Genomic DNA, 21,628 nt, shown 5'->3' with positions numbered 1-21,628 from the left:
TGGTATAATTTTGATAACCACATTTGAAATGCTTTGTTAAAACCATTGGACTATGGATTCCTAAGGAACTCCAAAGGCGAAACAGCTGCCCTCGCTATATATGTTCAGTTAACCTATGAGCATGTGTATCATTATTAATGCTTAAGTATTTAAAAGTATATTACTACCCAGATGAACTAGGAAGGAGATAAATCACATGACTTCTGAGTTCCCTCTCATGCTAAATATATGTAAACTATTGTTATATACATATATGTTTCTGTGGGTTTTTTTTACTTTAATACTCCTTAAAGTCAGGGAAGGAAGGCAGAAATAGGTTTTCAGATTTCGCCATTTCTGAAGTTGCAGGGACAATTCCGTGAAGCTAAGACAGGCCCCCCCCTTGCTCCTGGTGTCCATCTAACTGATGCTCTCAGGCTTTATGCCTCCTTTCCTCTTCCAGTTGTCGCTGGCAATTTCTCATTCCTCGGGATGGCTGAGGCCATCTCTGTGACTGTCCCCCCAAAGCTAGAAGCCAGACACTGTTCACACTTGTGGTGCCCACCTGTCTTCCTTGAGCCTTTCAGGTACACAGGGAGGCCTGCGGTGGCAGGTGGAGGTGAGCAATAGGGTTCAGAAGGGAAGGTGGAGAGGGATGCAGCTGGGAAAAAAAAAAAAAGATTCCAGAGCAGTGAGAAAGGCGCAGCCAGGCCTGAGTGAGGGAAGGAAAGGCCAGTCCCTTCTCTTGCCTGGCTACAGGAGTGGGACAAAGTGGTTGGCTAACTGCTGTGGGGCCTCACTTGGAGAAACCAGTTTGGGGGTACACAAGGAGTTGTGAAGTAGAGAAGAAATTAGACTGGGCCACATGGGCAGTCCACGGAATGTTGGAGAACTATGGTGAGGCCCTCAAACAGGGCAAGGGCTTACCCCGGGCAGTGGGCCAGACCCCACTGGACAGCTATGGTGCTGACAGGAGGACTCCTAGAGAAATGGAAAGATCATGAGCCTGAAGGGGAATTCAGTTTCTGGGAATGGGCGGATAAGAACGGAGAAAATGTCATTCTGAGATGTCACTGTAGATCTTCCCCAAACACAGCTGACCCCAGGCAAGGGGCCTGACCCCAGCCTGTTCACAGCCCTCCATCTCTCCCATTTCTAGGGCTGTTTCCACAGCCCCCTTCCCACCCCAGCTCAGCACCTCCACACAAGTGTCTTTCCCCTCCTTTCCTCCATCCCTTGTCCCCACCACAGTTCCCACTCTGGCATGGTTCGTTGGCTTGGACCCAGGAAATCTGTGGTCTGGAGAGGCAAGCTAGAAGTCTTAACAAACAGCCCTTTCTCACAGAAGCATGAAATGGCAAACCAATTTCATGTTTGGGAGGTCGAGGAACAGAGCAGTTTCTGGAGTTGGACTGCCTGGGTGTGAATGGCAGCTCCACCCCTTAGCTGCGGAGGGACCGTGCGCAAATTACTGAACCTCATTTTCCACATCTGTCAAATAGGGACAATAACAGCTTCCACCGCCTATGCTGTCATGAGCACAAAATAGGAGTGTGTGCAAAGCTCTTAGCATAGTAGCTGGTGCACAGGCAGTGCCCAGCAAGAAGCAGTACTCCATTTCCTATGTAACCTCTTTACTCAACTCCTCACCTCCACTCATGTCTGGCCCAAACTATTCTCCATGCAGCATGGTGATCTTTTGAAAATATGCTCACATCCATCACTCTTCTGCTGAAACTCCTCAACAGTATCTCATTGCTAGCACAACAGGCAGCCTGTGCAGCTACTGCCCACCGCTGCCCTGACTCGGGGCTGTGGTCACAGTGGCCTCTGGTGTTCTTCGCCCCTCTCTCTCTACCTGTAACATTCTTCCCTGATCCACTAAGTCGTGACTCAGCTCAAGTGCCATTTCCTCGAAGAAGAAGCCCCGCTAACCACCTATTGCTCTTTTTCAGCAATAATCCCCAATCTGTAATTACTTTATTGATTTATTGTCCGTGATCCCATGAGAAGGCAGCTCCATGAAGCCATCCAGCCAAGTGCTTGCTGAATGAACGAAGGATACATGTTATCCACGGGCTTCAGGTGCTTTATAAATTAAACCGGTTCAGTGGCCTGCCCAGTAAGCCTGACCACCACAGCTCCAAGTTCCCAGCCCTCTGTATGGTAAGGCCTGGCCACCTAAGTGTAAACAAATATTACACATCAAGCCCAGTGGCCCAAAGTAAACATGTTTATTCTCAGTTCTGCCTTAGGGGTCTCTAGTTTTGCAAGCACGAGTAAATGGAATCAACAATAATCCTCTCCTTAAATGTCTGGCATTAAAATTTGTCACTTAAGAAGTTTCCTGTTTTGCCTAAAGAGAGTGTGATTTGAGGGTGACCTGAAACAAGGCTTGAGGCTTGTGGACACATAGGGTTAATCGCCTTATTTCCTGCCAAATCGCAGAGCAGTGAAAGGCCAAAGGCAACTATAAATAGCAGCCCAGCAGATCTGTCCTTCCAAGAGGGAAAGAACTTAGCAACAAAGAGAGACACGAGGGGTGAAGTGGGCAAAGAATCATTAGCCCAGTTTCTGCCCATGCCAGGGCATGTGACCCTTGGGAATGCTGTGAGGCCCAGCAGAGGAAGGAGAGGATCAAAGCTTTCATAACCTCCAACTCAGTGCATCCCAAACCCAGACGGGCCTGGACCGACCTGTGCATTTACTCCTGAATGCCCTCAGTCAGCAGACACAGGAGCCAACAGGTGGGAAAACGTGTCCTCCAGAGTGCTCCTTTTTTTGAGGTGGACCATAGCTTCCAGCCAAGAAATGGCAGAGAGGAGAGGGATCCTTCCCCTTGGAGTGGCCTTCTGTCTTCCAGGGTTCACAGGACAGTCTCTCGGATGACCCCAATGAGGCTGTGTGGCCGCTCAGCCTCCACTCGCCGGGGCCTCCTCTCGGCTCGGGGCCTCCCCGCTGGTGTGAAGGTGTGAAGGTCGCCGCAGCTCTGGAGGTGCAGCAGGCCAGGCTGTCTCCGCGAGGGCAGCATGTGGGCCCTGGATGTGCTGGGCTGCAATGGGGCCATTATCTTTGGGAAAAGAGAGGGGTGGGGAGAAGTTAAGTAAGCTTTACCAGATGTGGCCCTTTGACCTACCTCCTAGGTCCATCCACCTATCTTAATGTGTAATTGCTTTGAAAAAGAAAAAAAAAAAGGCATTTTCCCAAAGTGGAACTCACTTGGAGTTCCAGAGCTTCTTTGTAAATCCTCCAAATGTTCTACCATGTCCGCTGTAGACCTGTAAACCACACTTAACTGGTTTGTCCGTTGCAATTTCTTGCTTTAACATTCTTCTCATTGCTTTTCTCTAATTTCTCTGAAGTCTAAGTCAGTGATCCTTGCTGGCATCTGAACATTACTACTGGGTCAGGGAGGGACGGGTATTGTCAGAAACATGAATTCTCAGCTGAATTGCCACAGAATTCCCATAGCAATGGGGACAGTTAGCCTGGACTCAGGCTCAGGAATCTGTGTTTTTAACAAGAATCCAAGTAAGAACCACTGGTCTGGGATTGGGACCAGGTGATGGGTTTATAAAATGTCAACCAAGTATAGGCGCAGTGGCTCACACTTGTAATCCCAGCACTTTGGGAGGCTGAGGCAGGAGGATTACTTCAACCCAGGAGTTTGAGACCAGCCTGAGTAACATAGTGAGACTCCATCTCTACAAAAAAAAAAAAAAAATTAATTAGCTGGGCATGGTGGTTCATGCCTGTAGTCCCAGCTACTTGGGAGGCTGAGGCAGAAGGATTACTTGAGCCCAGGAGTTCTAGACCAGCCTGAACAACATCGCAAGACCTCATCTCTACTAAAAATAAGAAAACTTGGCTGGGCGTGGTGGTGTGTGCCTGTAGTCCCAGCTACCTGAGAGGCTGAGGCAGGAGGATCACCTGAGCCCAGGATTTCAAGGCTGCAGTGAGCTATATCTACACCACCGCACTTTAGCCTGGGTGACAGACGGAGACCTTGTTTCAAAAAAGAAACAGTCAACCCAAACCATCCAATGATGCTTCAAATGGATCTGATAATCCTTTAATAAACAATATAAAAATTAGGCCAATTTATTTGTAAAAAGTCTTTAAGAATGATTCTTTTTGCTAGATCTATTTTGCAATGTGTCACAAACATAATTTTGAATATATAATAATATCACTTACTCTGTAAAAATGGCAAAAATATGAAAAATTCCTCATCCAACTGGGATTGAAGAGGAGAGAACTGTCCGGTCAATTTTTTAAAAAATTGCACTGCCATGTTTCTTTGACCCATAATACTGTCAGCAGCTTCGGAAAAACTTGGGGCTTTATTGTTACCTAACATCACAGCACAATCATTTGGATGACTTTTTGTTTCATTTGTACCATTCTGAGCCTTTAAGGTCATTAAAAGATTATTCCTCCAAAGAAGGAAAATTAAATTTTATTAACAGTCTACTAATTACATTTGTCTTTAAGGTCTGTCCTTGTCTCCCGATTAAGAATAAAAGTTCAACATTCAAAGAAGTTGACTGTGCTACATAGTAAGTTAGGACAAGTGGTTTTGATATCAGTGAAAATCAAAATGGATCTAAAAACTCCAATATGCGAAGCCAGCTAGAGTCAGAAATAACTGGTCTCATTCTGCTGTCCTTGCCTCCTTCTGGTGTTCTTACCTCCTTCTACCTGGGAAAAGGTATGGAATTGTGAAACCTCACCTCTAGGTTCCAGTCCTGGAAGGCCCAGGAGATGGCCCAAAATCTATCACAACAATCTCAGCACCTGAAGTTTTAACCTGCCTGGGGCACAAAGATCTAGCAAACATTTGTGATGATAGCATCTAGTGAACTGTATAGGTGCTTGTTCTTCTTCCCCAGAGCTATTTCTCAGGGAGCAAGACTTTGCAGAAGGTCCAGGCCCACTACCTGGTGAATGCTCCAGCTCTTAGCTCATCAGAGCTTGGCAGCCTTCCAGAAGTGACTCCTGATTATTGGGCTATTGGGGCCGGACAGAGGGAAGGTGACAGACAATGACATCTGGAGTAGCTAAGGGACACCAGGATGTAAAATGTTTTCCCTACATAGGTTAGTAACTGGAGCCTGACCCGGAACCGTCAACTGATCACTCTTTCAGAGTGCAAACCCAAGAGGGTCTGTGGTTCATGTACCTCTTCATGCAAGCGATCAGATCATTCCTCCCCCCTGAATCCCCTGAGGGACTGGGAGAGAGTTTGGCTTCTGGCTTCTGTAAGAAGAGGCCAGCAGGTAGAAAGGGGGAACGGAAGGGACAGTGAGAGGGTATTTACTCAGTTTGAATTAAAAATTTACCTACATCCTGAAGTTGGTAATTACCCTGAGAAATTAGCCCACTTCAGTTGAGGAAGTATTTGTTAGCCATTTAATGCCCAAAGACACAGAGCCACATAACATCCATACGCCATTGTGGGGTGCTGTCTACAACATCCACCCCACTACCTGCAGCAATGAAGCCAACACCTAAAAGGGAATGGCTCTTAAAAGAGGTGGAGAGAAGGCTCTTACCAGAAGGAAACTCCATTCATTCAAAAATAAAGGTAGAGAGACTACCTAGTCCAACCATTTACTTTAAAGAGGAGAAACCTGAGACCCAACTGAATTATGTTCATGCCCAATTCTATCTTTTCCCCAAGTGGCTTCAGTTTCGGGGATTGCCTTGTACTTTTTAATCTACAAGAAGAAAAGGTGCTTATTCCCTTAGGACCTGTTGGCTTATTTATCTTGCCAAACATTTCATGGGAATGTGAACAGCCTCTTAGAATCTTGTTGATATTAAAATTCACCTATGTCATCATTTCCAAAGGGCTGAGAAAACATGCCCTATCAAAGGAAACCTTCAATTCAGGAAATCAAATGTTGAATGCACTCCACACTGTCCACATCCTCCGCTTTTATTCCTAGGATGCACTCTTTAATTTCCCCAGACATGCTTCCACATCCCAGAAAAACTGGGTTCTCGTCCCTTGAGCCAAGAATGATGTGGGAAAGTTACCACACTTGAAAGAAAGCTCCCCGGCTTCCTCTGTCTCCCTCCCCAGAACTCTCAACCCAATTTCCCTGAAGACTGTGACCATGAACTTACTCTGCCTTGGACAAGAAAGCGGAGAAGCCACTTTAGCTGCTATGAAAATGAGTCATCTGATTCATGCCTGAGATTAATAATAAAACTACCTGTTCTAGAAAACTGGCACTTGTGATGGCTTCCTCCATGTGCTCCTCATCAGATTTCAAAACAGATTTAATGTTTTCTACAAGTTCATGGATGTCTGGGGTCATGGTACAAGAGGACTGCTCCAGGAACCTCGCCACCAGCAGCTTGGTGTCCATGTAGGATTTGTAATCTATCAAAGACCGCGGTCTGCATCGCGAAGCTCTAGATCTCAAGCCTCTCCTCAGAGTCACTGCAGCCAGATCCAGTCTCCTTTCAGTCTGTGTTGCAGCTTCACAGCTGAGCACTGGGGCAGCTGTGGGCAGAAACAAACAACATGTACCCATTGGCCAACCCCTTTTGAACATATGCCTGTACCTGAAAGCACAGACCACAAAACTCAATATGGAAAGCATCTGACAAATGCTGATAGCCATGCACATCCTGCTTTTCATCTTGCAGAAGGAGGGAAAACAATTATAACACAAGGTTATTCCCTGAAGTCCAGTTCCAATAGGATATGGCCCGAAACATGTCATTGTGTCATGTATGACACCACCCCCAAGGTAAAGCCAGATGGTGGAGAGGAGAATCCAGAATGCAAACCATAATGAGGTTAAGTTTCATGGGGTATGACAAATAGATGGGGATGGATGGGCCAAGCAGGAAAAATGTGGCTGACCAATGAAAGGATGTTCCAAGGAGCGAGGATGAAGTAGTCAATTAAGAGACGAAGGGGCTGAAGAGAGACAAGACTTGTCAGATGAATGTAATACTCTGATCACTTTGACTATACCTTTGTCCCAAACGTCCTCAAGGACGTTGTACTGACTTGTGTTATCGATGCTCACACCATGGATATGAGGTAGATCTATAGCTATTACCAAAAGAGAAATTTAGGTGCAGAAAAAGTACACATCATTCTGGAAGTCAACAGAGAGCCTGGGAAATCCACTGCAGGCTCTAATTTCCATGGCTACCTATATCAGCAAGGGTGTAAAGACCAGCAGAATGCTTCTGCACTGTGAAGTGTGTGAAGCAAAACTCAGATCTGGTCATTATGTGTCCAGAAGTCAGCCAGCAGCCTTCAGCATACACAACCTGGCATCTTCAGTCTATGAAGGCCTGATAGGCAGCAATTTAGAAATTCAAAGAAGACAAGAAGCAGGGGGCGAGAGAGCAGGTGGAAGAAGGGGAGCACCCCTTTTCCTCTGGAGAAAGGCAGGTGTGGGGAGCTCTAAACCAGGATTCGAGACTGTCCTCTCAGGCAGCCATATGCACGTCACAGACAGCAAGAGTCTTCCAGAAGCACTCGCCAAAGACACTCATGTGTGAGGACAGAGTCAGGGTCTCCACTCTTCCACTTGAAGGCAACCTGGCGCCTTCCACAATGGAGGGCTCCAGCAGCTGCTGTTCTTGCCCCCGCAGGTCTGCAGAATGAGAAGGGGTTCTGGAAAGATTTCCCTAAGCTGTGCAAACAGCTAAGTTCCCGTTGAGGCTGGAGTCCTCAACTTGCCAGGAAGGGTGTAGGAGACCCACAGTGAAGGCAGGTCTTGGGAATCAGAAGCCAGGCTGCCCGGCCACTGTGTTTCAGAGACACGCTCAGTACCAGGCGGCAGGACTTCTTCTCCACTTAGAAGCTGCTGTAGAGACAAGAGGAATGTTCTCTCTGGCTTGCACATGGTCAGTCCAGAGCTCTGGCAAATAACACACACTGTCAGAGAGGCAGAACCGAGACTGCAAGGCCTCAAGACAGGACCTTAGAGAGAGCAGGGTGGAGGATTATCGAAGTTTTATTTGCATAGGTGTTTTAGAACAGCAGAGGTCAACTCTGCTAGACTACTTCACAAGAAGAAGCTGGTGCTGGTGGAGTTACAGGAGATTTTAATTTTCTTCCTTTAGTTTATTTTTTATAATTTTCTACAATGAAGAGATATTTAGAGATGTTCAGGTATTCATATATTCAGAAAAAAGTCAATGTTATTATTTTAATTTTTAATTATTCAGGTAACATCTATACACAAACTCAACACAGAGAGAGAGGTGAAGTGTGTGGGTGCATGTACTTCATTCTATCCAAAGTTCTAAAAACAAGGTCAGATTTCAATAATTCAATCATCTACTCATACATAGTAAAAATATAACAAATTATAAAAGAGGGAGTATACAAAAATCCTTTTGACTTTTTTTAAGACAATGCATATTCCTATAGGATTGCAGCATCTAGAAATCAGAACTAGGTGTGCATAATTGTCTTCATGTAGTACCTAGCATAGTATCATGTACAACCAAATTCTTTTGATGACAATGACTTAAAAAGAAAACAAAAAAATCCTACCATCCTTAAAAGACATGGTAGATATATATTCCTAACATGGACATAGAATATTTTACTGTCCCAAGACCTCATAAGCTCCTTCAAATGACCACTTAAACTGCAGGGTCTTGAGCTGGCCAGAGCCACCTGCCTTCACCTGGCTCCTTTAGGCAAATAAGCACACAGCCCTGCGAAGAGCTTGGGGAATGACATCACCTCTCTCCTCAGAATGATGGAGCACAGGGTCACTCTTTGACCTGGTCCTCAAGGGTGGGAGGGCTCTCCGGCTTCTGATAGGACGCACCAGGGTTGAACTGGGAGTTGACGTGGATGCATTTTCTTCGGCAGGTATGTTAGGAATGTCCCCATCTGATTTAAAAGAAAAAAAAAAAAGAGGCAAAACATAAATTATCTCACCAGCTGCAGTCCTCAAAATGGGCAGGAAACACCTGTGAGCCTAAACCTGCCAGGGCAAGGGTAATGCAGTTAATAACATTTACTCAGGCTGCTGGCCCAGCAAGTTTTTACATCACTGCACTACAGGAAAACTTGCCTTTCCAAACCACCCCTCCACACCTAAAACAAACAAACAGAAAAATTTAAATCCAAGAGCAAAATAAAGGAGCCATGCCAAAATGGCAGGGTTTTTTTTCCTAAAGGTGCTTAGAATCTTCTCCAGGGAACCATTCTGGGGCAGCACTGAAAAGTACCCTGACATCTCAGGATGATCCTGGTTCTGGGGAAGGTAATACCTGCACAGGTAAGGTGGCTGCTCTGTGGGCTGCAGAACTCCCGGAAGGCTAAATTAGAGAGAGTCAAGTGGCCACTAAACAAATCCGTAAAACCCCGCTGGAATTGGATAATTTATGCTCATGAAAATAAAATTGTGAGCCTGAGTTGTAATTCGGGAAACTGTTTTTAAAAATGGAAAAATTGGCTGGGTGCAGTGGCTCATGCCTGTAATCCCAGCACTTTGGGAGGCTGAGGCGGGTGGATCACCTGGGGTCAGGAGTTCGAGACCTGCCTGGCCAACATGGCAAAATCCCGTCTCCACTAAAAATCCAAAAACTAGCTGGGCATGGTGGCGGTGCCTGTAGTTCCAGTTACTCAGGAGGCTGGGGCAGGAGAATCACTTGCACCCAGGAGGTGGAGGTTGCAGTGAACTGAGATCGTCCCATTGCACTCCACCCTGAGCAAAAGGAGCAAAACTCTGTCTCAGAAAAAATAAATAAAAATAAAGTTAAAAAATAAAAAATGGAAAAATTATGAACATACTTAGGAGACAGAACACTGCTTCATAATTCTACTTAGGATGGAAGGTGAACAGAACACAAAGTATTACATTACAAATAGTACTGCTGAAAAATTACCTTCATCTAAAATTGCTAAGAGTTGATCCATTATTTATCACCATTGTGATTTTGTCCTAGTGGACAATCCTCTGGGCCACTTAAAACCTCCCCAAAGAGAGAAGGCCATAACAATGTTCCCTTAAAGTACAAGGATAAATGTAAACTGACTCTAGTACTTACTGCAGTACTGAAAACCAGAATTCACTAGCTGCTCGGGCAGCATGACCTGGGCCCTAGGTTATAAATGACACAGCACAATCTTACCACAAATCACCTTGCAATAGAGGAAACTTTTTTTCCCCTGACAAAAGTCTAGCTAATTTTAATAGGAGGAAGAAAATCATAGATCAGAAAACACAGGAATACCAATCAAACTCTGTAACCTATTTCATGGTTCCTGAGAATAGTCTGGTTCATAAAAAATTCCAAGGATATCTTTTTTCAGTTCACATATTTTCTCCCATTTATAAGCCCTAATAGTTGATGGTATTTTTGTATCTGGAGAAAAAGGTGTAGCTTGAACTATTTGCTCCAAGAATACCTGCCCTCTAACACAATACCAGACAGGATCATTATTTTATCATTTTTTTTTTTCCGTTTGTAGAAATAGGGTCTCTCTCCATGTTGTCCAGGCTGGCCTCAAACTCCTGGCCTCATGTGATCCTCCCACCTCGGCCTCCCAAAGTGCTGGGATTACAGAGATAAGCCACCTTGCCCAGCCTATTTTATCATGTTTTAATCTACTGAATCATGTCACAATGTATCTATTACCTTGAGTCACTTGTGTGCAGCCCAGATCCAATGGGATCACAGCAGCTTCTGATCCTTCTGACATTTGGAATGAAGATCCCTGCATCACAGCAAAAAACAGGGTTATTTTGTTGATGTTTAACTCACCCCTCATTAGACCCAGTGAACTCCTTAAAAAGATGTGTGGGGCCCGGTCTCCCTGCTGTTCTCTGGGGGCAGGGGGTGGGGCGGTGCTGTCCTTCCCACTTGCAGTCAATGTACTTAGAGAGATTCAGGACAGACAGTACCTGCTCCTGGTCCATCTGGCTCACCACAGCTTCATATGGCGGCGGGGGATCCAGAGGACAGAACACTTCCACACCTTTGATTCGAGCTCCGTAGATGTGTGGCAGGGGAATAACATCAGGACCAACCATCCTAGGAAAAGCGACTTGGCGTCAGAAAGCACGTTCTACAGACTGGCCACGTGACTGCAGTGATGCCCGGATACTGGCTTTGCTCTAAACTGTGGGGAAAACCACTCACCTCTCCATACCATGGTCTCCTTGGCCAGGAGAGGGAGAATAATAGAAGCTGCTCTCCGATGAAGTGGCCAGAGTTCCTTAAGCAAATGACAGTGTATAAAATGCAACCCCATCATTGCTTTTAAACCCATCAGTCAAAAAGCAAACAATCCATAGAGACACAGAGCAGATTAGTGGCTGCCAGGGGATGGGGGAGAAGGGAATGGGGAGTGACTGTTTGATGGGTATGGGGTCTCTCTGAAGTACTGAAAATGCTTTGGAACTAGATAAAGATGATGGTTACGAAATAATGTGAATGCACTAAATGCTACTGAATCATATCCTTTGGTTAATTTCATTTTATATGAGTTTCACCTCAATTTAAAAAACAGCTAAGGACTCAGGAAAATTCAATTATGTCTTACATTCTACATGACTCTTGTTTTTGTCCTGTGGGTAAAGAACCGTCAACAGCAAAATTCAAAATAATAGCAAAATCCTCCACAAGATTTTTCACCAATGTTGATAGAAAATTCCACAAATCTCTGCCCAAGGTACCAGATGATCTAGATAATGATGAACCTAAGTTTTAAAATAATTTATAAAATACATATAAAAGCCAGAACACCTGCATTCTGCTATGGAGTATCAAAGAATGAAAGAAAAAAAAAGAGAACAAAAGTTTGTCTGTTCTTGAAATACAAAAAAAGGATTTTAAAAAGCTAAAAGAAATGGATGAGAAAACAGATTCTGGGGCTAGTTGCTTGCAAGCACTGCCTTTTGGGGAGCAGTGTTCTCTGAATTTATAGTTGTTTCATTTTATTCTTTGTGGCTATATACAAAATGTGATTGGTGGAAGAAAAAATTTGAAAAGGATATCATCTTCTTTCTTCCTAACAATAAAACTTCTGGAATTCTGGGACTGAGAAGAATGAGACTCTGCAACCTGAATGAAAAGATGAGAAAGCACTCCCTCGTTTTCCTCTATATTTGTCTGTTCATAAGCGAGGCTCTCATCCCTTGCTTGACCTGAAGGGGAAGGCAGAAGGTGATGAGCTAATGCCTGAAGTGGAGATGTTTGCAGGTTCAGCACGCAACACATCAAGCCTCCAGTTGGAAGCGAGGCACTAGCACAAAGGGTCCCTTCGTGGGGGAGGGGTCCTGGCAAAGTTATTATGAAAGAGAGATTCTCCCCCTTACAGCAGGACTTGCCAACGGGCTTCATTCCAACTCCCCCATTCCACTGAAACTGTTTAAGAACTATAAATGCTGAGTGACTCTGAGAAGCCAGACCCTTCCTGGATCTAAGAGTGAAGATTCTTTCCTGGCAAATGAACAGTGCAATTTGCTTTCATCAGTGAGACCTATGGACTTCTATCCTCTCCAGAGGGCCAGCCTTCCATCTTTAATGAGCATAGCCCCCATGAGCCACCTTCCTAGCACTTATAAACACTTGACTTTTTCTCTCCAACAAATGACACCTGTATTTCTTCGCTGCTGTGTCCCCTGCCTGGAAAGTTTCTATCCCCGTTGCCTGTTTGTTATGTGTCCAGAGAGAGGAGAGGGCTTGCTGAGGGCCAAGAGGTCAGAGTAACAGGCTCTGTTTTAGATCCTAAACTATTGTAGAATTTCTTCCCGAAGAACAACTGGGGAAAGAGGGGGCATACTTTATCCAAGTTGACCACAGAATAAACAGCTTCTATGGTAGTTTTGATAATGCCCATAAAAGCCTCACTTTGAAGGAAGATGCTGCTAGAGTTGACATAGAAGGAAAGTTCCTTTCCTATTAAGCAATTTCTTATTTTACCTCATTTGTGTTAACAAGGGTCTGTGGAGGGAAATGGATCTGCTACATACTGGCAGGTTGGTTTTTTGTTTTTGTTTTTAACTACTGTTTCTTTCCCCAGATCCCCATGGCTCTCAGTCCTGGCAAGGTAGGTAGAATCACCTTGGGAGGTTCTGAAACTCTGGATGGCCCAGGCCTCACTTTTAGAAATTCTGCTCTCATTGCCTATCGTGGGACCCAGGAATCTGCCCGTTGTCAGTGCTCCTAGGGGATTCTAATGCACCACCAAGATTGAGCACCACTGCAAAAGGAAATGGATAATGGTGATTGAAATTAAAGCCCTGTTCTACTGGGAAAGTTGATCAAATTTTTATTAAGAATGAGGGTCTTGCTTCTTTTCAGAAAGCTTCTTATGTCCATTATCTCATAACAATACTCCCTGCAGCCACATGACAACGAAGGTGAATGAGGAAACTGAGGCTCAGAAATGGTGAGAGACTCATCCTGGGTCACCCTCTGCAGAGACTCTAGAGACTGGGCTCTTTCAAGTCCATCACCAAGTCCCCAGGAAGACTTCACTGGTGCAGGCTCAGGAGCACTGAAGATGGAAATTCAAAGCATGTTCTGCTTTCAGGCTACAAATAGGCCCTGAAGACTCACTCAGGGGGAATGCAGCAGCAGATACACCATTGACCAGAGAATCCTCCTCCTCCTGTACTGGAAAACTGTACCCTGTGACTGGGTACAGGGTTGCTGCCTGCGGAGGGGGAGAGAGGGAAGGGCCCTCCCCCAACCCTCTACAGCTGAGCACTGACTCAACCCCAAGCATCGCCCGGCTCCACTTGAGTTTGGGTTTGGAAATTCTTAGGAAAGGAAATGAGTGGGGTTTGGGGGGGGCTCTGCTTTAAGAAATGCCCATGTCAACCACGTCAATGCCCAAGACCCCCTCAGTCTTCGGTTTTCTTTAATAGGCTACATCCCCAGAGTAAAAACCAGATCCACGTTCAAGAAATAGGTTGGAGACTCCTTGATCCCTGGCTCAAGCCAACTTCTGAGAACAGAGACACCCTGGAGTAGCGGAGGTGGGGTGGGGTGCACGGCCCCCTCCTGTATTACAAATCAGTTCACAAAGTAGCGAACCCATCTTTGGACAGAAACCTCAACTGCAATCAGACTTCTGTTTATGACAGTAACTCGAGAAGCCTTTTCTCAAGGAGATACCAACGCATGAAGTGGTTGTATTTATAGAAGTTAAACAAACCTCTTCTGAGAGGTCATAATACCTTACAGGAAATGGGGAGCCTCTGCTGTGTGAAAACTGGATAAAACTGGTCATAAAATAGTAACAATCATGAATATTCTTGCCTGCCTGCTTAAAAGAAAGAAAATTACCAACTGAGGTTAAACCATGAGTGTCTATAAAGTTGATTTATACTGTGAATCTAGAAAAGTTGGTCACATTGTGAAATATTTTTGATAGGACATGTATCTAAATGTGAATAAATTCAGCCCTTTTGAAAAGGAAAGTGGACTGCACTCTGATATTGGTAAAATTTCCAAAAATAAAGGTGTTTGCCCATTGGCAATATGATTATAGGGCTCTAGGCACGTATTTTAGACTGGGCAATGTCTTCTTTCTCACAAGACTGTTTTGCTTTAACTCCCTCCTTCGGCCTTCTTTCTAGAAAGTTTTGAAGGATAAAGCCCTTGATGAGAAGCTTGTCTGTTTTCTTCCAACCTGGATTTGGCCAGAGGCTGTCTCAGGACTCAGAGAGACAAATCCGAGGATGCACCTAGATCTTAAAGAGTGGAAATATCTGCAGTGATGAGCATTATTATGGTGAAGCAGAGAAGAGAAAGGAAAGCGAGGAGACAGGAAGGTCGGGAGTGCTCAGAGCACACTGCTGGATGGCTCGGCTCCTAAACCCACATGAGTCACTTTCCCTTTCTGCCACTGCAGAAACTAAATCTGTCTGCTGCCTCCTCCTAGGTCAACAGAGTGCTCATCCGCAACCTCAGTGTCAAAGAATTCTTCTTATTGGAGAGGGTATTTCTCATCCCCACCATGAAATATCAGTCATTTTTACTGTCCTCCAATGTACCCTCTACAGACAGCCTGAGACGGCGCTAAGATTTTCGCAAATGTGTCCTCAGGTACAGAAAGAACATGTGTTTTGCTGCCATATCTCTTCAGCCTCTGTCATTCTTGGTTCATTTCCTGAAAGATTAAGGAAGCCATCCCAGCCCCTGAGGCTTTGAAATTCCAGTAGAGGCCACTCCCTGAACACCAGAGAGGCCAAGCTGTCCCACAGGCCTAGCCCAGGCCACCTGTCACCCAGCTGACATCCCCTCCAGCTTTGCAGTCATCTCTGCCCCTGCCTGGGCAAGTGAGCTGGGGAGGGTATAGACGTAGGGTTCAGGTATAACTGAGGGACGAGTCAGCAGCTAAGCCACTGAAAAGAACACTAACAGTGTCTGGGTGGCAGCCCCACTGGTGACCTATCTCAAAGTCACATACCATCACCCTGGACATTAGAAAATACTTCTCTAAAAACCTCAAGCTCAGCACCAAGTTAGTTTGATAAGTCTCTACATGTACTACAGGGATTAAAAAATAGAAATTTCTGGCCCTCTGAATATGAAGCTAAAGACACTAGTATTTCTGTGGAATTAAGAGATTCTCTTTCATAAAGTTCAACAGATGTTTGCTTATCCTTTAAACTCAGCTTAAGTTCACTTCTTCCAGGAAGCCATCTCTGACTGCCTTGCCCCTCTGGGTTAGGTGTACCTTCTCTGTGCACCCAAAGTCCCTCTTTTGAATATTACTGTGATCCTTCCAACACAGATTTTAATGACCTAGACTGTGAGCTCCTTAATGGTAGAGGAGGAAGCAGGTCTAGCTCATTTTGAATTCCAATAACCCAGCACAGAGGATTCCATGTTTGTTGAATGAATAAACGAATGAAGTCATTCTTTTTTTTTTTTTTTTTTTTTGAGACAAAGTCTCGCTCTCACCCAGGCTGGAGTGCAGTGGTGCGATCTCAGCTCACTGCAAGCTCCACCTCCCAGGTTCATGCTATTCTCCTGCCTCAGCCTCCCAAGTAGCTGGGACTACAGGTGCCCACTACCATGCCCGGCTAATTTTTTTGTATTTTTAGTAGAGACGGGGGTTAGCCAGGATGGTCTTGATCTCCTGACCTCATGATCTGCCCGCCTCAGCCTCCCAAAGTGCTGGGATTACAGGTGTGAGCCACCACGCCGCGCCTAAATGAAGTCATTCTTTAAAAAAAGGTTTGATTGTAGAAGTTGCTAACAATCAGACAGATGTATGCGGCATTTCACTGTACCAATAAAAATCCTTGATATTTAAGAAGGTCAAAATTTTAAGTTTGAAATTTGAAAAGGAAAATAAGTATGGTATCTATTTTTTCTAGACCAGGGAGAGACAATTAATAATTAATCTCTTTTTAATGGCTAGGAAGAATTTCATGATTGTTGAGACCTGCTGATGGTATTACAATGAAACATCGATTTGGCCTAACTGGGAGTGTTTCCAAGGCAACAGCGACTCTCAATCATGTCAAATTACAGCTGTTATCTCCCTGGGTGTCAGTTTCCCTTAGAAAGCTAATTGAAATTGAAAATGTCTATCTTCAGGCCAAAGTTTAACTTTTCTTTGGATTCATCTGTTTTATCAGACAAAAAGAGAAAGTAAGACAGAAAACAGAGAGAGAGAGAGACAGAGAGAATAGAAACCCCTGAAAAACAGCATAATTGTTTTTCATTTTTCTAAAGAAGGCTGGCAGAGGTGGACTCTCTAAAAGCCATACCACAGGGTTCACTAGCTGATTTTGTCACTCATTGGGCTAACGTTCCTCAAGTCAGGAAAAATTTTTCTTTTTCTTTTTCAAAGAAAAGTGAGATTTCATGTGGTGAGTTCTGGAGACACTTCAGTCTTCAGAACCCACAGCATCCCACTCAGACTGCAGGGGAACTCAGGAACGATACCTGCGGTTCATCCGGGGTGTGCACGAGTAAAATGTGGCAAAATAGGAAGGGGGAGGCACAGGCGGCACAAAATCATCAGGGTCGGGGATGCGTCCATGATCCTCCACTTCTTCAGCAGAAATCTGGGATTCATCCTGATTAAACAGCAGCTCAGTTAGTCAACGGCCTTCATTACAAAGGCACGGGGAGAGAGGCAGTGGATGACACGAAGGGGTCCATGGGCTGGTTCAGCGGAAACATGGCCATGATGCCCTTGCATAGACTTACGATGCAGGATCTCCTGGTTGCGAATATCTGGAGGTAGCGGAGGGCAGCGGCCACCAAGCAGACGGTGGTGGTCAGGGCATTCAAGGCACACAGGGCAAAGAGGACTTTCTGGGGCAAGGAAACAATGGCACCACTAAGTACTTCAACAAACATCACCAGAATACAATGTAGAAAATCCTTAAAATAATAATAACACTGCCTCCATAAGACAATTCTCAGGAGAGGATGCATGTAAAGGACTTAGATGGTGTTTGGCTCGTGGAAAGTGCCCAAATAAATGCTGGCTATTATTATGACCCTCATGCAATACTGTGTACTTCTTAATTCCAAAAACTTATCTTAGAAGCTTTCTGTCACAGAACAACGTGGTATGATAGTATTTCTTTTTGCAAGCATCAGAATACTGTCGAGAAACATTCCTTCCAGGAGAGCAGTGAGCTTCTCTTCTGAGGCTGATTTCCCCAGGGATAGCAATTCCCAGCCTCCTCCTTCCCACAGCCTCCCACCAGCACAGCACACTGCTTAATTTGTGGCCACTAATTCTATTTCAAGAGCAATTGGCTGTGCTGCCCCATGCACACGACGAGGACACTGCAGGAGCTGGCCCAGCCAGAGTGTAAATAGGACTTCTCTCCACTAAACACACATCTCAAAATAGCAAAGGCCATTCCAAACGCTTCTGTTGGTACAGTCCTGGCTCCTTGAGTGGGGCTTTCCCCAAGCTAAGTCCTGGCTCAGAAAGTTTGGGGGTGACTCAGCTACCAAAAATGCAGAAGCCATGGAAAGCAGGCCATTTCCACATCCCACACAACCCAGAGCTGGTAGCTTGGAACAGTTCTCTCTTTCCTTGGAGATTCTTCCTCCCCACCAAAATGAAACCCAAAACAAATATCTAAAGAAAACCGGCAGAAGTGGATTCTCTAAAAGCCATACCTCAGGGTTCACCAGTTGATTTTGTCACTCACTGAGCTAATGTTCCTTAAGTCAGGGCACAATTTTTATCCAATTCCCTGATGAAGGCTAATTTTGTATTTCTCTTCAACTGGGATCATCTGTTTGTTTAATACCTTTGGCTTATTATAGTTGTTGCTTATTAAACAAGAGCTAAGGTGCTTCAATTCCCCCATATTTTCTGGCCAATCTCTCTCCTTAGTCTACGTGTTGCAGACTGGTAGTACTCAGTGGCCCATATGACCCATGTAAGCAAACAAATGAGCATCAGAACAATGACACACGAGTGTGCGACTTAAAGGTTTTGCTAAAAGCTACACCGTATACGTGTGTGTAGGTATACATATGTACGTATGCATATGTTTATATGTGGAAATATGTGTGTATGTGTATACATATACATATATATAGTCAGGCTCCTTTCCATTTTTTACTATCTTACAGTTCTTCAACACAAAGAAAGCTGTCCATACATAATTTAACACACACAATAATCTGTGGTTCTTTCTGCATTCAATTCTGTCTCTGGAATTGAATTGAATGAGCTCACTCACATGAGCTTTCAGCAGCTTAACTGTTTGAGGGAGGTAATAGAACAGGAATATTTCAAGTAAGTTTGCCTTCTTTGGGGGCTCCGTGGTGTATTTACCGTGCGGGTGGAAATCTGTTTGAGATACCTTAAGTAGAAGGTGAACAGCACTACAGGGCTGAACCGGAAAGAGTTTCAAGGCATTTTCTTTGTCTGTGCACTTGGCTGGTTGAAATTCTTCACAACAGAAGCAAATCTTGCCTTCACCTAAGTCCACCTTAACGGAGGAAAGGTAAAAAAAATACTTTAATTATTAAGAAAAAATACCCTGGCTCTACCATGGAGCACCAATCCTGTAGAATGAGATGATGGCAGGGTTCTGCGTCAGGCAATGCCTCTATCAGTCAGGATGGGCTAGGGTATAGCATGGTAACAACCAAAACCTAAATTTCAGTGACTTTCACAAAACAAAGGGAATTTTAATATTCCTCCTTTCTCCTTTAAAGTCTCCAGCTGAGAACCTCCTGTTTTCATACTAACCCTGTTTAGTACTAACAAACAAGCAGCTAAATGAGATGAAGTATCAGCCTCCATTCTGCTCGTGTACATGAGTCCCACTCTTCCCCAAAAGGAACCAAACTCACTTTTTTTTTCCCAACACAATGCACTCTGATTTTCATTTTTTGCACTTGGTGCAAGCCTCAAGATCTTAACCTGAAAGCTCTATCTCTCTCAGACAATACTAGGCATCATCTTACAAAATATTCCCTTCCCAAACAAGTCCATTCTTGATACAAAGCGTTTAGTTAAGTGGGAAACCAGGCCTACGTGGGCTGCACACATCATATAACATAGATGTCCAGCTCTTCAGAAACTTCAGCTACCTGGAACCTCTGGAGTGAGCCAGTCTGGATGGCAAAATTTTCCAGATGGGTGAAATTCAGTCCCTTTAAACAACCCTATTTGAAAGTTTACTCATTATACAAATGATCACGAATACCAATTAATTTTCCCACTGGATACAAAGAAGCCCTCAGACTCTGCGCAAAATGATTCCAGGCAACTGTGCACTGTGCGTTCCTTCTCCCCTATTCCTGATCCTTGCAGAATCTAATACCTTCACCTCCATTCTTAATCCCATCTCTGCCCAATATTTCTAAAAACTTATTCTCACTTCTCATCAGTCACTTTAGCCTATCCACAAACAAATTTGTAGAAGTCTCCCTGATCCTAAATAATGAACATCCACCCTGCATTCTTGGTGCTACTGCCTGAAGAGGTCAGATCTTTGTCTTCCCCCTGTCACCTTTCAATAGCAGCATTCTTAACCCTACCTGTACATTTGAATTTTCTGGAGAGCTTTTTAAAAAATGATGATGCCATCTTAAGCACTCAGGGAACTACAAATTAGAGTGACAGCAAGCTCTTACTTTGGCTTCATCAGACTGGCACAACTTTAAAAAGAGAGAAACTCTCTTTGCTGGTGGAGACGTGGAGAGCCACTGGTAGAAATTCACCAGTCACTGGTGAATTTAAGCCCTTTAATGAAGGAACTGACTATCCATTTTAAATTAAAAATACTCACTTCCCCAACCACTTTGGAAAACTCTTTAGCACCACATCATCCAGCAGCTCCGTGCCTAGGTATTCACTCAAGAGAAATGAAAACTGCCTCCCCAAAACAATAATGCTCACAGCAGCTTTGTTCATAATACCCCCAAACTGGAAACAACCTAACTGTCCATCAACAAGAGAACAAAAAAACAAAAAAATTCTGGTATTTTTATAAAATGAAATAGTGTCCTGAAAAAAGGAACAAACAACAGATACAATATAAAAATATGGATGAATTTCAAGAACATTACACTGGGCAAAATAAGTCAGACACAAAAACTTTCAAACCATGTGACTCCATCTATATGAAGTTCAAGGACATGCAAAACTAACCCATGGTGAAAGAAATAGGAACAGTGGTTGCCTATGAGAGAGTAGAGACTGCCTGAAAAGAGACACTAAAGAACTTTTTAGGGTGACAGAAATATTGTTTGGAGTACAACAAACAATATTTTGTTTGGAGTATAGAAATTGTTTGGAGTATAACATGAGTGTATACATTTGTCAAAATGAATGTATACATTGGTCAAAACTTATAATGAACTGCACACTTAAGATTTGTGTTTTTCACTGTAACTTCTACCCTAATTTAAAAGCGATGGATAGAACAATAAAATGGTTGAATTTGTAATAATAAACGAGATAAGCAGGAGAAAAGATACTGCTGAGAACAATTCCTTGTCCTGGGAACCTACTCCGCTTAGGACTAAAATCTCCCTGAGGATATACAGAATGATATTAATGGCAGCACTGTGTCTACTGGTCAAAACCCAAGCCACAACAGGCAATAACAAAATAAGGAACTAACTTGGTAAAAGAAATTAAGGGTGTTAGTCTGTATTTAATCTATCTCTAAGTGATACATCTTTAAGTGATAAAAACAGGATGCAGGGAACTACATACAATATACCCCATTTAAAAAAAAATCATGAACGACCCCACTCCATACATATTTATGTAAGATTACATGACCATGAAAACATTATGAAATATAATTCCCCAGCCTGTTACTAAGGATTTGGGGTGACAGGTATGGGCAGAGTGGGAAAGAGAAGAGAAGAGCAACCCCTTGCCCAAAAAGGTTTCATTTGTCAGTAATTTCCCCAAAGGAAAACAACACTTACAACATGATCCTGTTGATTATGTCTGTTTTTGTGCATAAAGAGATGCTTAACACATGGCCAAATTGTTATCCAGGGATAGTGGGAATTCAAATGATATTTAAGTTCTGCCTTATACTTTTCATGGCTTGCCCAAACTTTTATAATTATAACATCAGAAATAATCACAGTGTTGGTTTTGTGGTATATATATTCTGATACACAGAATATATAAAGAACTTCTATAACTCAATAACAAAAAAAAATAACTCAA

The 21,628-nt window shown here is 43.9% G+C and overlaps 1 protein-coding gene across 1 annotated transcript in view; it reads right to left on the bottom strand.

The window, feature by feature from the left end:
• Positions 1-2,194: 2,194 nt before the first annotated feature.
• Positions 2,195-21,628, bottom strand: part of ENTREP1 (endosomal transmembrane epsin interactor 1) — a 67,377-nt gene continuing 47,943 nt past the window's right edge. Inside the window, exons 4-11 of the mRNA XM_016960932.4 lie at positions 18,789-18,917; positions 17,161-17,268; positions 16,894-17,027; positions 10,884-11,013; positions 10,618-10,696; positions 8,711-8,863; positions 6,201-6,493; positions 2,195-3,049 (exon numbers count right to left, since the gene is read on the bottom strand). Of these exons, the coding sequence (XP_016816421.2) occupies positions 2,846-3,049; positions 6,201-6,493; positions 8,711-8,863; positions 10,618-10,696; positions 10,884-11,013; positions 16,894-17,027; positions 17,161-17,268; positions 18,789-18,917 (1,230 nt within the window). The 3' untranslated portion in view covers positions 2,195-2,845. The remainder of the gene's footprint in view (positions 3,050-6,200; positions 6,494-8,710; positions 8,864-10,617; positions 10,697-10,883; positions 11,014-16,893; positions 17,028-17,160; positions 17,269-18,788; positions 18,918-21,628) is intronic.

The sequence above is a fragment of the Pan troglodytes genome, chromosome 11 (assembly GCF_028858775.2).
Source record: "Pan troglodytes isolate AG18354 chromosome 11, NHGRI_mPanTro3-v2.0_pri, whole genome shotgun sequence".
Classification (NCBI taxonomy): Eukaryota; Metazoa; Chordata; class Mammalia; order Primates; family Hominidae; genus Pan; species Pan troglodytes.
Note: the sequence above shows the minus strand (reverse complement) of the source record. Positions and strands in the feature narration are given on the sequence as shown.